The sequence below is a fragment of the Microtus ochrogaster genome, chromosome 2, assembly GCF_000317375.1.
Source record: "Microtus ochrogaster isolate Prairie Vole_2 chromosome 2, MicOch1.0, whole genome shotgun sequence".
In the NCBI taxonomy this organism is placed as follows: domain Eukaryota; kingdom Metazoa; phylum Chordata; class Mammalia; order Rodentia; family Cricetidae; genus Microtus; species Microtus ochrogaster.
This window is the reverse complement of record NC_022010.1, coordinates 90667580-90682750: the sequence shown is the minus strand read 5'-3', so window position 1 is coordinate 90682750 and position 15171 is coordinate 90667580. Positions and strand designations below refer to the sequence as shown.

Below are 15171 nucleotides of genomic sequence, written 5' to 3'. Positions count from 1 at the left end.
CTCTCCTCTCCTCTCTGTGTCTCTTGCCTTATCTTTGATTCTCCTGCCTCTTCCCTTTTTGTCTTTTTCACTCTCTCCTGTTCCTTCATTCCTTTCTTCCTCTCTCCTTTCTTCTTTCCTCCTTCCCTTTCTTCTTTCTCTTTAAATATACAAAGCTCTACTTACTCAATGAGGAATAATTTGCATATGTAAAATACATACAATCCACATAGTCAAACAGATTCTATCACCTTTTTTCAACTTTTGGAATAAATTTATTCTATTCTGCTTCCCTTTCCTATACATCTCTCCATACCCTCCAGTTTCACCCTGCCCATAGCTATCTCAACAACCATGGGCTTAGCTTCTGATAGGTGATCTTCAAACCTGCCTTCTTCAAGAACTATCTTTGACTGTCAAGTCACCCATTTTTTCTACTTCACAACAAAAAGACACAGATAAAAATAATGGATGGTAAAACAGGGTCCAATGTTCTGATGCATATGAGAATAACTCAAGACATTACCTTGAGTTAAAAGGTTGGAAAAAAGATATTGCAAGCAAGCTGATGTATCCATTATAATATCTAATAGCAAAGTCTTCAAATCAAAATTTATTCAAAAGAAATGGGAAGAACACTACATAATCATCAAAGGAATAATTCACCAAGATGATATTATAGTTCTTAATATCTATGTTCCAAGCACAAGGGCACCCACTTTTGTAAAAAGAAGCAAAACATTTTAAAATACATATTTACCCTCACACACTATTAGTGTGAAACTTTAATATTCCACTCTAACCAATGCACAGGTCATTCAGACAAAAACTAAGCAAAGAAATGCTGAAGACAACTGATGTTATAAACCAAATGAACCTAGAGATATTTTCAAAACATTCCACACAAACACAAAGAATATACCCTCTCAGCTCCTCAGGGAATTTTCTCCAAAATTGAACACATACTCCTATAAGTCAAACTAAAATTCACAGACCCAGAGAAGTTAGTCAAAGAGGAAAGCTCTAGGAAGAATATATGAACTTACTCTGGAAGGAGAAATGGAATAAATTTTGTAGATGAACAGGGAGATCTGGGGACTGGAGTGTGAGGGATCATGTGAAGGGTCAGGCCAAGAGTACCCAGAGATACCCACTGGAATTGGGAAGAATTGAGGGGTGGAAACCTAGTGTGGTGAAAACTCTAAGAGGGGTTATCCTAGTGAGGATTCTTAGCAATTAAGAAACTGGCCAGAGTCTGAACTGGCCATCTTTTTAGCCAGCTAAGGCTTCTAGTGGCAAGACTAGATTGTCATTACTACTATATTATGCACACATATGAAAGTATATAAATATGCTGATGCATATTTATAGTTTATTTGTGATGTAAGTATATCTCTGTATACTATTATAGACATATTATTTTCCATAGACAAACCTGGCTTTGCAAGCCATAGACTGTGATCAAGGAAATCCTAAGCATAAAGCTCAAATTCTTTTAGACTGTGATTTAAATAATTTTCTTTCTTCCATATCTATAATCCTCCCACATGCTCCTCCTTGTCCTTCAAATTTATAGCCTCTTTTTAATTAATAATTACTACATACATACATGTATTTGTATGTGCATGTACTAGCCCAATATAACCTTGTTTGTCTATATAATGTTACTTGTATATGTTTTCAGGACCAACCATTAACACTGAATGAGCATGAGAAGGAACACCTCTCCTAGTCCCAGCTTTACGCATCTATCTATAGTTCTTTGCATGAAGTCGAGGCCTCATAGTCTTTTCTCACTCATTTTGACATGTTTATTGTTTGGTGTCATCCTTGTTCAGCTCACTTTTGGTCAGTCATGTTTGTGAATCTTTATAGGTGTAGTTTGTGGTTTGACTTGAAAACACAGCCAGCAAAAGCCCTGTTCTGGCTCTTGCAGTCCTTCCATGCCATCTTCTGAAATGTTTCATAAGCCTTATATATTGAAGTGTTTTGCAGATATATCCATCGGTATTAGGCTCTAGAACTCTACATTTTGGTTAGCTGTTGTTTTTTGTAGTGATCTTTGCCTATTAAAAAAAAAGACGTTTCCTTGGTAATGTGTGAAGACTACACATATTTGTGTGCATAAGGACAAATGTTTATAGATTATTTTTAGGGGCTGTGATGGTTTAGTAAATTAGTGATTATCCTCCAATAACTACAACTTTCCTAGCACTGAGTAGTTAACTATATTGTCCTCTTCTTGAGCAGATCTTAAGCCCAACTAAAGAGCTATTTGTAACCACCAAATCATGAGTGCCGTTGCTGCACCCTTAGCATGATCATGCAATGCTCGTTGTTGATATGGTTCACAGTCATCACAGCTAAGTAGAACTTCTGGTTACTCTTCTTCTTTGAAAGCTTTAATGGTATCTTCTGGTACATTGAAAGTTATTTTTTGGGCAAAAGGCATTCAGATCACTTTCATCTCAGGTACTTGGGTCATGTTTTTGAAGCATATGGTATCTAAAGCATGACTGACTTACATTGTATCTCTCAGGGTTCATCAAGGGTAATAGCAATAGGCTATATGTTTTGGGAGTCTTTTAGTTATGGCCAAAAGCTCTGAAAAGGGGTTCTCATGTCTGACTTTGGGATTTTTGTTAGATTCCTTTCGGCTCTTAGATGGAGCATCATCACTCGATGAGAAAGTTCATTGTAGACTCTGTGTGTGTGTGTGTGTGTGTGAATATTATAGGTCTTTTGTTAAATAGTTAATAATATATGATTCTTTGTGGATTTTTAGGGTATCTGTATTATTATTTTACCCACTTCCTTCTTCCCTCATCCCTAAGCAGCCCCCCTTTCTATTTCCTCTCTCAGATTACTTATATTTTTCAATTCCCCTTTTCCTCATTTCTGCATTCTTCTGTGTTTATCTCCATTCTCCCCAATTTCCATTTCTGTGATTAAATTGTAAAGCTCACTTTTTGCTCTGTTTTCCAACTATTCCAAAAAGTCAGCAGGTAAGGTAGTAGGAACATTCACAACTTTTTTAACTGTTTGGTCTTAAGTAATGTGCACTTAAACCATGTTTTCCTCAACTATATACTCTAGTAACTCTTAGACAACCAGATTTTTAACCCAAATCCCTTCACTGTTATAAAATTTAGGCTATTGAAACCTTCCCTTGATTAGTACATTTTCTCGATAAAACTCCCCAACTTAATTCTTTCATAAAAACTGCTAGCTTCTTTATTTGGTGAAGCTTCTAGGTGGTGGTAAAATACAGAGAGCAAGAGAGAGTCTCAGAGGCAGCCTAGATATTGATCTAAAGCATACACCACTCTGAGAACAGAGCAACATTTGACAGTCTATCCATTTTCATAAATATTGCTCCTACACTCCTGTATCTTTTGCTTCTCTGTGGAAATTGCAGGAAGAATTGCTATAAGAAATGAAAGTCATCATTTCCCAACTAAACTTAATGAAAGATCTGTTCAAATTTCTAGCAATATTCTGAAAATTTGTGTCTTCTTACTGAAACATGGCACTTCCTCATCACATATAAGTGGGATATGAGTCATCATACTATAAATGGTATCATATTTGTGTCCTTTACACAGGAATTAAACTACTACAACACATAATGTATTTATGGTGTCATAGTGAATAAAATACCAACCTGCTATTAAGATGTTTAAACTTAGTTTCTACTTTGCTTAATTTATTATGCTAGAACATTTTATTAATTTTTTTACTTGATTTAAAATTGATTTCAAATATTTTTATGGAAATGGGTATATATCCAAGTCTATTTTAAATGCTAGCTCCAGGAAACAGGAATGTGCTCAGTAGGTAAGAGCTCTTGCTGCATGAGATGAATAACTGTGTTTGCATCCCACACAACATAGCATGCAAATGTCAGTGGAAAAGAGAGCTGCATATTTCAGTGTTGAGAAGACATGTCTGCACATATCTCTGTAATCAGTGATGTGAGATGTTGAAATAATTGTTGGGTTTGGCAGGATGCAAACTTAGCTATAGGAAAAGATCTCTTTTTAAAAAGTAAGGCTATAGGCAGGATGTCAGGTGAACTCCTTTGGCCTTCCCATGTGTGTATATGGTCAACTGTAACTATGCACATAAATGTGCATACACCATACACATATACCCCATACATTCAAATATACAAAAGCCAGCAAAAAAACATTCTAGTATTGATAACTGCCAAATATTTTAGAAGGAAAAACAAAATTTAGAAACATGAAGACTTATAATTTTATAGTGTTTTAATAAGAATACAATGAAAGATAATATGATGCCTAAGCATTTCTCTTTAAGAATTTCACTAGCGAATTTTTTACTTGATTATTTCTTAAACTGTAGATAATTGGATTTAGCACAGGAATTACAACAGTGTAAAATATAGAGTCCATCATATCTTGATCATCTACTTGTGAAGATGCAGGACGAACATACATAAAAAGTAAAGAGCCATAGTATAAAGACACAGACAAGAGATGGGCTCCACATGTGGAAAAGGCTTTCTTTATGCCTTTGAGAGATTTCTGCTTTAAGATTGAAAACAAAACAAGTGTATACGAGACAAGAATAGTCAAAATACTAAATACCTGAATTGATCCAGAGAAAATAAAAAGCATTAAGTAATTGAGAGAAGGGTCAGTACAGGAAATCTTCAATAGTGGCATAACATCACAGTAAAAGTGATGTATTATGTTGGAATTACAGAAAGTTAGTCTGAATAAAAAACTTTCATGAAGCAAAACATGTATAAACCCACCAACAAAGGACAGTGTTATCAGACGTACACAGAGTCTGTTTGTCATGATCACTGGGTAGTGTAAAGGTTTGCATATGGCTATGTAGCGATCATAGGCCATTGCTGCCAAGAGAAAACATTCTGTGGTTGCACTGATTCCAAAGGAAAAAAACTGTGTCATACATTCTGAGAGAGAAATCAGTTTACTCTTGGCAAAAAAGTCAAATAGCATCTTTGGTGTTACTGTGGATGACAACCAGGTATCCACAAATGCTAAACTCCCTAGAAACCGGTACATGGGGATGTGAAGGTCAGGGTCATTCCAGATGAGAGTGATGAGACCAAGGTTCCCCACAATGGTGATGAGATAGATCACCAGGAACAGCAGGAAGAGGGGGATTTCCCACTGTGGCAGGTGTGTGAGTCCTGTGAGAACAAACTGTGTCAGCACTGTTGCATTCTCTGTTCCCATGTCTTCTCTTTATGTCCCTGGAATGAAAGTTATTAAAAGTAACACAGTATTCAGTATGAAATTGTAGAGTAAATTTCTGTGTGTTGGAACTTTGATGTAGCCATGTACTTATAAGAACGCCCTTTTATTTTATCCAATGTTATCTTGATAGATGGAAACTATCCTTGATATTTTAGAACAATGAAAGCTCATTATCCAAATCTTAAATCTGAATGTACCAGCAAATGACAAAGGACAACCAGAAGCTTTAAACACTCAGAAAATGTGTAGAAATCTCATTTGTTTTGATAAAAAAATTGTATTTAAGGTGCAGATTATGAGCCAAGAGAAAAGATTTTTAAGCACCTGAACTACATCTTAGATTAAAATGAATAGCCTCAACCAACTGGAAGAAGGTGCCTAATATTCAGGTGAAAGTTAAACATAGGTACTAGCTAGCAAAATGCCACAAAATTAATTCTGAAGTTAGTGTACAGTAGTAGAAAGAAATAAGTTTTAGGCGGTGTGGGCCTGAAAGCAACAATATTAGAAAGTCCTTACTGTATTCAGAAACTTCCAAATCAGGTTATATTCCAAAATTTTCTGCAACATTTGTGTGAAATAAAACTGTAGAAAAAGTTTATGTATTAGTATAAAAAGAGTCTAATAGTTTACCTTTTAAAACATACCAAAATGACTTTAGATTACATGAAATTAAATATATATGTGGTAGGACACTGGAGATAATTAGAGAACAGAATGGTCAATCACAAAGAATTCTTAATATAGACCTACTACTAAGAAGTTAACTATAGCATGCTAACTAGATGTTCAATGGAAACAAAAAATCCAAACCTCTTTGTGAGCTTTGTATCAGATCTTTAATTTGAGTTTGAGAAATTAGATAAATCAGTCTGTGTTTTTATTATGTACAGGGGAGCTGCACTTATTGATTTCCTTTTTCTGCAATGACTTACTCTACCCTCAACAAGATTTTCTATCTTAGTGCCAATCTCATTTCCAAAGAAATATTTCTTGTTGCAACCATGAACCTATGCCACTCCAATGAAATATACAAATATACTTTGGGCAAAAAAAAAAAAATAACCAGATAGTTTAAGGTTGTGATCACCAAGAAAGAAAAGGTAATGGAAGGGAAAAGGTGAAGTACAACTGAATATAGATCCCTGCATGTTGAAATGGAGAATTTTAATGGCTTTGGTGAAAACAGTTTCCTGCACATTATAGAGCCGATGTAGGAAAATAGAAGTAATAGGGGAAATAGGTGGCTACATGGTATAGGACTGCTGTAGTCTAAGAAGTGTGGAGGACAATAGGCATTTATCAAGCACTCATACATAGGCTGTTATAATCTATTACCTGTAGAGAGCTTTTCCACTAATTATAAACAAGGGGAGATTATAAGCAGAAGGAATGTACGTTATGTGAAAAAAAGCACAGGAAAGACAAGTACAAAAAGCATACATCTGGAAAAGAAAGATTAATGGAGTTACTCTACAGTAGGGAGGGCACAACATCCCAAACAGACACCTCATGCTTGCAGATGAAAATCTCCTTTTTGAGTATAGTCACATAGACTCCCCCTTCCCCGCAAACAGTCTATGCCCAAATCTCTTGGAACCCTCCAGAACATGACAACATGTTCCTGTTGCTTCACAAATCACACACTATGGAGTCACAGACCGTGGAGAAATTGATTAAAATACTAGCTTCATAATATTTTAAAAGTCATTATGGCAAGATCTTAAAAACCACCATTAAAGAAAACAATTCAAGCTATTTTACTTACTTTTATTTAGTGATGTTGTTAAAAATATTCATAATCTTTTCCTCTTATTTTCATTTGTATCAAGCTATGTAGAAATCCAAAGCCAAGTATAACATTGTAATAGAATAAAAACTATTCTTGAACATCTATGGAACACATGGTGGATATTATTGAACTTATTTCTCACTTACACATATCTTGCAAGAAATCCTTGAGATACTTAAATTGTGTGGCGCTATCTAAATCATAAAAGAACACACCAGAGCAGGTGCAAAAAGGCAATAATATGTGTAGCAATTCTCACAGTGATTCATTCTGGAAGTTTAACTATTCAAACTCAAAATATATAAGAATCAGATTATACCCCTGCAAGGTCTTTCTAGAAGAGGATTGATTAGAGAACTGAAATTCCCATTTGGGCTAAATGTTCTCTAGAGAACTAGATAAGGCTGCTCTATTGGCCACCATAGATCTGAACCCCTGTGAAATGCCCAAATTAGTCCCAAAGAGTATCACATGGTTAAATATCATAAATTTCCAATGTTCGAAGAGAATTGAATATTAAATATTGAAAATCAATTTTAGAGACCTCACGATTTCTTCTCAAGGACCCAGACTGATAAAAGTGAGTCTCACTGAACTTCTCTCCGTGCTTCTCCCCAGAGCACAAATCTAGTCTGGATCTCATTCAATACCCCAGCCTAGTCTGGCCACTCCCTTCTACACCCCATAGTCTAGTATGAACTTTTCCTACATGCCACCACTCCTAGGTCCCTTCTTATTACCAGTGTACTCATACAGCCACACATCCCACAGTCTTCTCCAGTGTCTAACCTGGACCTACTCTATCTGCCACAACCCACAGGTAACTTTTCCATATCCAACTACTCTATCCAACCATATATCCAACATCTTTCTCTATTGTCTATTCCAGACCAACTATTATGCCTGCCACCACACAAGAGATCCATTGTGTTTCTAATGGGATTCTCCTGTCATTTTTTATAATGTAGGCACTTGGCATTATAAACTTGCTTCTTGGATGGATCTAGAAAAAAACATATTGAGTGAGGTAATTCAAACCCAGAAAGGAAAATAAAATATGTACTCACACATAAGTGGCTTTTAGACATATAGCAAATAAAAACCAGCCTACAATTGACAAACACAGAGAGGACCCCCAAGAAAGACATACATGGATCTAAATAGGAAGGAGAAACTGACAATATCTCCTAATATTGTAAATTGGGAGCATAAGGGTCACAGGGGTGGGTAGAAGAGGAGAGGGGAGGAAGGGACAGGAGTGGATAAAAATGTATAATGCAATATAAACAATTAAAAAACAAATTACCTTCATTGTGTCTCGAATGTTTGAGTATGTTGTTTTTTTTAATTTTCTTTCAATTCTAAAGGTTTTTAATTATTATTTGATTTCTTTCTTGACCCATTTTTCATTGAATAGTCAGGTTTTCAGTTTACATGATTTTGCACACATTTTATTGTTCTTCATATCCAGTTTTAATCCGTTTAGGTCAGACAGGATGCAAGGTACTATTTCAATTTTTTATATATGTTGAGACTTAGATTGTGTCCAAATTTGTGATCAGTTTTACATAGTTTCATAAGATTCTGAGGAAAAAATATATCCTTTCCTGTTTGAATAAAATGTTCTGTAGCTATTTGTTAGGTCCATATGATTTCTGACATTGTTTGACTTTAAAATTTCCTCTGTCTAATTTTTGTCTGAATAGCCAACCTATTGACCAAAGTGAGATACTGAAACCTCACACTATCATGGCGAGAGGATCAGTATATCATTTAATTGAATTTGTGTTCCTTTTTAAAATTTAAGTGCTCTAGAATTAGTGCATAAATGTTTAGGATTGAAATATCCTCACAGTGGATTTTTCTCTTGATGAGTGGATAATGTCCTTCTTAATTTATTCTAATTAGTTTTGGTTTAAAATGTATTTCATCAAATATTAAAGTTTCTGCTCCTGCTTGTTTCCTGGATCCATGATGATGAGGTGTGTGATTCTTGGATGCAGTAGAAATGTGGATCCTGCTTTTTCTTCTTCTTTTTTCTGAATTTGAGTGTTTTATTTTATTTTTTTCTAATATTTTTTATTAAAAAATTCTGCCTCCTCCCTGACTCCCTTTTCCCTCCCCCTCCCCCCACTCCCCATCCCATCCCCTCTCCCTCCCTCTCCAGTCCAAAGAGCAGTCAGGGTTCCCTGCCCTGTGGGAAGTCAAAGGTCCTCCCCCCTCCATCCAGGTCTAGGAAGGTGAGCATCCAAACAGGCTAGGCTTCTACAAAGCCAGAACATGCAGTAAGATCAAAACCATTGGGAACTGGGGGGTGGGGTGGGATGGGGGAAAAGGGGAGATGGGGAGAGAAAAGTGAGAAGGGGAGGATGGGGAGAGCTTGGGGGAATGGGATGGTTGGGATAAAGGAAGGGTGGATATGGGAGCAGGGAAGTATATATCCTAGTTAAGGGAACCATTTTAGGATTGGAAAGAGTCTTGACTCTAGTGGGGTTCCCAGGGGTCCAGAGAGATGTCCCCAGCTAGGTCCTTAGGCAGCTGAGGAGAGAGAGCCTAAAATGGCCCAATCCTATAGCCATACTAATGAGTATCTTGCATATCACCATAGAACCTTCACCTGGTGATGAAAGAGACAGAGACCCACATTGGAACACCAGACTGAGCTCCCAAGGTCCCAATGAGGAGCAGGAGGGAGAACATGAGCAAGGAAGTCAGGACCGCGAGGGGTGCACCCACCCACTGATACGATGGGACTGATCTATTGGGAGCTCACCAAGGCCAGCTGGACTGGGAGTGAAAAAGCATGGGATAAAACTGGACTCTCTCAACATGGCGGACAATGAGGGCTGCTGATAAGCCAAGGAAAATGGCACTGGGTTTTGATCCTACTGCTTTTTCAACTAATCTGTCTATGTCTTTTTTATTGAGCAGTTGAGACCATTTAGAGTTATCAGTGAGTAATATTTATTAAATCCTACTACTTTAGTTTGGGCATATGAATTTTTCCCTCTCCTTTTCAATTTACTCATCTGGGATTATTCCTTTCTATTATATTCTTGGATGTAGTTCACCACTTCTGACTAAAGTTTTTCTTCTAGTTCATTTGTAGGACTAAATTGGAAACTATAAATTGTTTAAATTTGGTTTTTGTCTTTCTCTCTAGATTGTGATTGATAGTTTTGCTGCATAAAGTAGTTGGGTGAGCAATTGTTTTCTGTCAGAGTTTATAGAACATCCATACAAGCTCTTGTGTCTTATAGAGTCACCACTGAGAACTAAGGTATTATTCCAAGAGCCTTGCCTTTATATATGATGTAATCTTTTTTTCTTGCTGCCTTCAATATCTGTTCTTTTTTTACCATATATTTAGCAATTTGATTATTATATGTCATAGGAAATTTTTTTCTGCTTCTGTCTATTTAGTGTTCTGTCTGCTTCTTTTACCTTGCTAGGCACCTCCTTCTTCAAGTTAGAAAAACTTTCTTTAATAATTTTGTTAAAATTATTTTGCATACCTTTAATTTGGGTTTCATTCCCTTCTACTATCCCTATTCTTATTTGTAGACTTTATCTTTACAGAGTATAACAAATTACCTAGAAGTTTTGTGTCTCGATTGATTGTTGTTATTGTTTGTTTGTTTGATTGATTAGTTTAACATTTTCTTTGAATATTCATTTCTTATACCTTGTCTTCAACACCTGAGGTTCTCTATTCCATGTCTTCTAATTTGTTGGTGAGGTTTACCTCTGGAATTTCTATTAGATTTTCTAAAATTTTCAATGCTTGTTTTATTTAAGTTGTACTTTCTTTAGTGATTCTACTTATACTTTTATATGTGGATATCTTTTCATTATTTCATTCAACTGTGTCTTTGTGTATTCAGGGATTTACTCATATCTTCATTAAGGTCATTGAGCATATTAATAGTTTGAATTGTGAAGTTTTTCAGCTACAGTGCCTTTCTTAGGACTTACTGTAATATAGTTACTTGGTTCTGGTGGAGGCATATTGTCTTATCTATTGACATTTGTATTTTTATTCTGGGATATAAGACTCTGATATGATGTTTGGGACATTTCTTCATGTTAATAACTATTTTTTGCCTTTGTTGGGTGGGTGTTCTTTTCTTTGGGTTGTCCTTCATGTACACTGGGCAAATGTTGTAGTGGTGAGGCGAACAGGCCTGCTTTTTGTCCCACACAGCTAGCTTAACACCCAAAATAACAACACACTAATTGTATTCATTTAAATACTGCCTGGCCTATTAGTTCCAGCTTCTTACTGGCTAATTCTTACATCTTGCTTTAACCCATATTTAGTAATCTCTGTAGCACTACGAGGTGGTGGCTTTCTGGGAAAGATCCTAACCTGCGTCTGTCTTGGAGAGGAGAGCTATGGCGTCTGCCTCATTGCCTTCTTCCCAGCATTCTGTTCTGTCTACTCCGCATATCTAAGCTGCTGTCCTATCAAAGGCCAAGGAAGTCTCTTTATTTGGCCAATGAAAGTAACATATAGACAGAAGACCCACCTACATCAAAATGTGGTAGCTGCATTGCCCTTTTAGGATGTATTTTTGCAAGTAAGTAGGTAGTGTACTGGAGAAGACTAGGAAGAAATACTGAGAAGAAGGGAGAGAGCTAGCAAGAAACATTGAGATGGTCTGTGCCAGAACTAGAGGAAATGGGGTCTGTCCCAAAAATGTGGAGTCCTCAGAATGTAGTAGTTAAGAGTGTGTAGGCAGAACAGGCAATTTTCTTTGTCCATTTGAATAGGACCTAGGGTAATAAGTAAACCATAATTTCTAGATGAATCCATCAGGGGATTTCTTTGTTAAGTGTGCTGCATATTTGAATTGTTGGAATAAATAATTTATTATACCTCAAAATATATAGAGACATCATTATGTCAACTGAGTACCTCAGTAAAAAGAAACTTAGAGAAAGGTTGAGTTCATTATTCACCCATTTGACTTATTGGCCTTCCCTTCCTAATTCCAGGCCTTCATATTCAGACTATGTAATACCATTGGATATAATCCTATCTAGACTTTGAGTTAAGCATGGGCTTTGCTTGTATCTATGAAGTGCATAGGAAATATGAATCTTATAAGTTCATTTTTATATGAAGTTCGTATTCAAATTTGTAACCATGCTGCACTCATTTTATATTTGATATAATTCTCTTTTCTTTGATAAAAAGATACATATAATTATAATTGCAAATTAGTGTCTTCAAATAAATCTCACACATTTTGAACATTAAAAATGAAGTAAAGATAATATATTTCAACCAAATGGATGTCTTATACATAAATTATAAAAACTATAGACCAAAATTGACTCATTTGATAAATAATATTTTTATAATTAATATAAACTCCTCATGCTAGCTATACTTAAATAATACCATGGATCTAGCTAACGATTGTCACTGTCATCACTATACCCAGAAAGTTAGCAAACACCTGCTTCAAATACTTTGACATAGATGCTACATTGAATACTGATATAGCTCACCAAGCATGGGAAAGTAAAAGCAGATCATATAAATCTTAATATTCTCTTATTCAAATTTAAATAATTAATGAAAATATGTGGAAACTTTACTTTGACTTACACATATTTATTTTATATAGATTTTTTGCAAAACATTATTTTTGAGCAGTAATTTTCTAAGTGTGGTTTCAAACCAATTTTATTAACATTGCTGAATTAGAAACTATCAAAGTAGAGCAAGTTAGGTTGTGCTTTCACAAGCTTTTTTTTTTACTTTTAATTCCTAATAAACATTTAAAGACTTTTTTAAGAGAGTCAATCAGCAAATAAAATAAATCAATGATAGTCATTAAAGTCACTCTTGAATACGTGTTCAGCAGCAATCTGCGTTAATAGGGCATGATCCAAGCTGATTTTTATCCCTATGTGTCTGAGCTGCCATTATCTTTCCAGTGATCAAGTCCATGATCAAAAGAAGTTTGTGAAGGAAATTATTTATTTCAATGTACAGGTTATAGTTCATCGTCAAGTGAAGCAAAGGCAGGTACTGAAGCCAAGACCATGGAGGGTTCTGCTAACACTCCTCCTTTCCATAGCATCTCAGTTTACTTTCTTATATAGCCCTTAATCATCTATGTATGGGAAGCATTGTCATATGAGTTGGATACTTCCACATCAATCATCAGTCAGGAAAATGTCCCCAAAGGCCAACCAGATGGTAGAAATCCTGCAAATGAGCCTTCCTCTTTCTAAGTGTCTCTGATTTCTTTTGAAAAATAAAACTACCTAGTACACAGTGATTGTTAATTTATTCCTAAATTGTAATGGTTTTTCTTCCTTTTATAAAGAAGAAGATAATTTTGACAATAATTTAAAAAGTAGAATGAAAAAAATATGTGTGTAAATGTTCACAAAGAAAGAAAATCAATGAATCATTTTAAATAGCCAAGTTAATAAATTAGTAACATACAAGTAATAAATAAGATTCTTACTATATTATTAATATTTCAAGTTCCTAGTCATATGCTAGACACTCCTGTCTGTTATTTAAATACAAAACTCTATTTCAACCCAGATAAATGTGATATGAGCTTCCAACCTGAAAAACAAATCACATTGAAGTCTTTTTCCAAGGGCCTACTCTGCTATATCAGCTGAAGTCACAATGAAGAACATGAAAACCAGTTTGATGTGTTGTTACATTTATTTTATCATAATATAATACTTGATTATGTCTTTGCATGATTGAAAATACACAAAATATATTAGAGAGAAATATACCTTTACAGATTAATTCATTAAAATCCTAGAACAGGTGCAACTGGAAAATATTTTAGATTATGAACAAAATACAGCTATATTAAGACAATATAAGCTTGTGATATTTTGATAAATAGACAACAGATAGTAACATGGAACCTAAACATTTCTCTTTAAGAATTTTGACAGTGAATCTTTGATTTGCTTGTTTCTCAGACTGTAGATAATTGGATTCATCACAGGGATTATGACAGTATAGAATACAGAGTCCATCATGTCTTCATCTTGCCCTTTTTGAGATGCAGGAAGCAGATACATGAAGAGAAGAGAGCCATAGTATAAAGACACAGATAAGAGATGGGCCCCACAGGTGGAAAAGGCTTTCTTTATGCCTCTGGCAGATTTCTTTTTTAAGACTGTACATAGAACAAGTGTGTAAGAGCCTAAAATAGTTGAAATAGTAAATACTTGTATTGACCCAGAAAAAATAAAAACAATTAGGTAATTAAGAGAAGGGTCAGTACAGGAAATCTTTAGCAGTGGCATAACATCACAGTAAAAGTGATGTATTATGTTGGAATTACAGAAGGTTAATCTGAATAACATGCCTTCATGAATTGAAGCATGAAGGATTCCAGTTACAAAGGTCAAGACTAGCAGATGTACACACAGTCTGTTTGTCATGATCATTGGGTAGAGTAAAGGCTTGCATATGGCTGCATAACGATCATAGGCCATTGCTGCCAAAAGAAAACATTCCATGGTTGCACACATTACAAATGAAAAAAACTGTATCATGCATTCAGAAAGAGAGATCAGTTTACTCTTAGCTATGAAGGTGAGAAGCATTTTTGGTGTCACAGTGGATGATAACCAGGTATCCACAAATGCTAAACTCCCTAGAAATCGGTACATGGGGATGTGAAGGTCAGGGTCGTTCCAGATGAGAGTGATGAGACCAAGGTTCCCCACAATGGTGATGAGATAGATCACCAGGAACAGCAGGAAGAGGGGGATTTTCCACTGTGGCAGATGAGTGAGTCCTGTGAGAACAAACTGTGTCAGCACTGTTGCATTCCCTGTTCCCATGTCTTCACTGGATGTCCCTGCAAAAAGGCAGCAAATTTCAAATAGTATTCACTAAAGACTTGTTAAGTAAATTTTTCTAATGGAAAGTAAATTTTTCTAATGGATTTGAAATACAGCCAAATATTTGTCAGAATGGCCTTTTGTTCAGTTTGAATATAATAAATGGAAATTATTCCTAAAATTTAAGAAATAATTTCAATTCATTAATATAAATTTTAATATGTGAATTTTTTAATAGATTTAACAATACCATGATACTTCTAAAAATTTATGAAATTTGTGGACGATCAATTGGTTGGG

The 15171-nt window shown here is 35.3% G+C and overlaps 2 protein-coding genes across 3 annotated transcripts; both read right to left on the bottom strand.

The window, feature by feature from the left end:
- Positions 1 to 4283: 4283 nt before the first annotated feature.
- LOC101991599 (olfactory receptor 187-like) lies at positions 4284 to 6928 on the bottom strand. 2 transcript variants are annotated; one of them, XM_013352891.1, is made up of 2 exons: positions 6920 to 6928; positions 4284 to 5201 (listed from the first exon to the last, which is right to left on the bottom strand). In XM_013352891.1, the coding sequence occupies exons 1-2, from the start codon at positions 6926 to 6928 to the stop codon at positions 4284 to 4286; spliced, it is 927 nt and encodes a 308-aa protein (XP_013208345.1). The 2 variants fall into 2 exon arrangements, with proteins under 2 accessions (XP_013208345.1, XP_005345325.1); XM_005345268.1 differs by lacking the exon at positions 6920 to 6928 and having other exon boundaries at positions 4284 to 5213.
- Positions 6929 to 13941: 7013 nt separating this feature from the next.
- LOC101991317 (olfactory receptor 187-like) lies at positions 13942 to 14913 on the bottom strand. The gene has a single exon (XM_005345267.3). It carries the CDS (start codon positions 14869 to 14871, stop codon positions 13942 to 13944), a length of 930 nt encoding a protein of 309 aa, XP_005345324.1. The 5' UTR covers positions 14872 to 14913.
- Between the last annotated feature and the right edge of the window lie 258 nt (positions 14914 to 15171).

Excerpts from the sequence above, each read along its gene's own strand:
- LOC101991599 (XM_005345268.1), bottom strand. The coding sequence starts at position 5,213 with ATGGGAACAGAGAATGCAACAGTGCTGACACAGTTTGTTCTCACAGGA.
- LOC101991317 (XM_005345267.3), bottom strand. The coding sequence starts at position 14,871 with ATGGGAACAGGGAATGCAACAGTGCTGACACAGTTTGTTCTCACAGGA.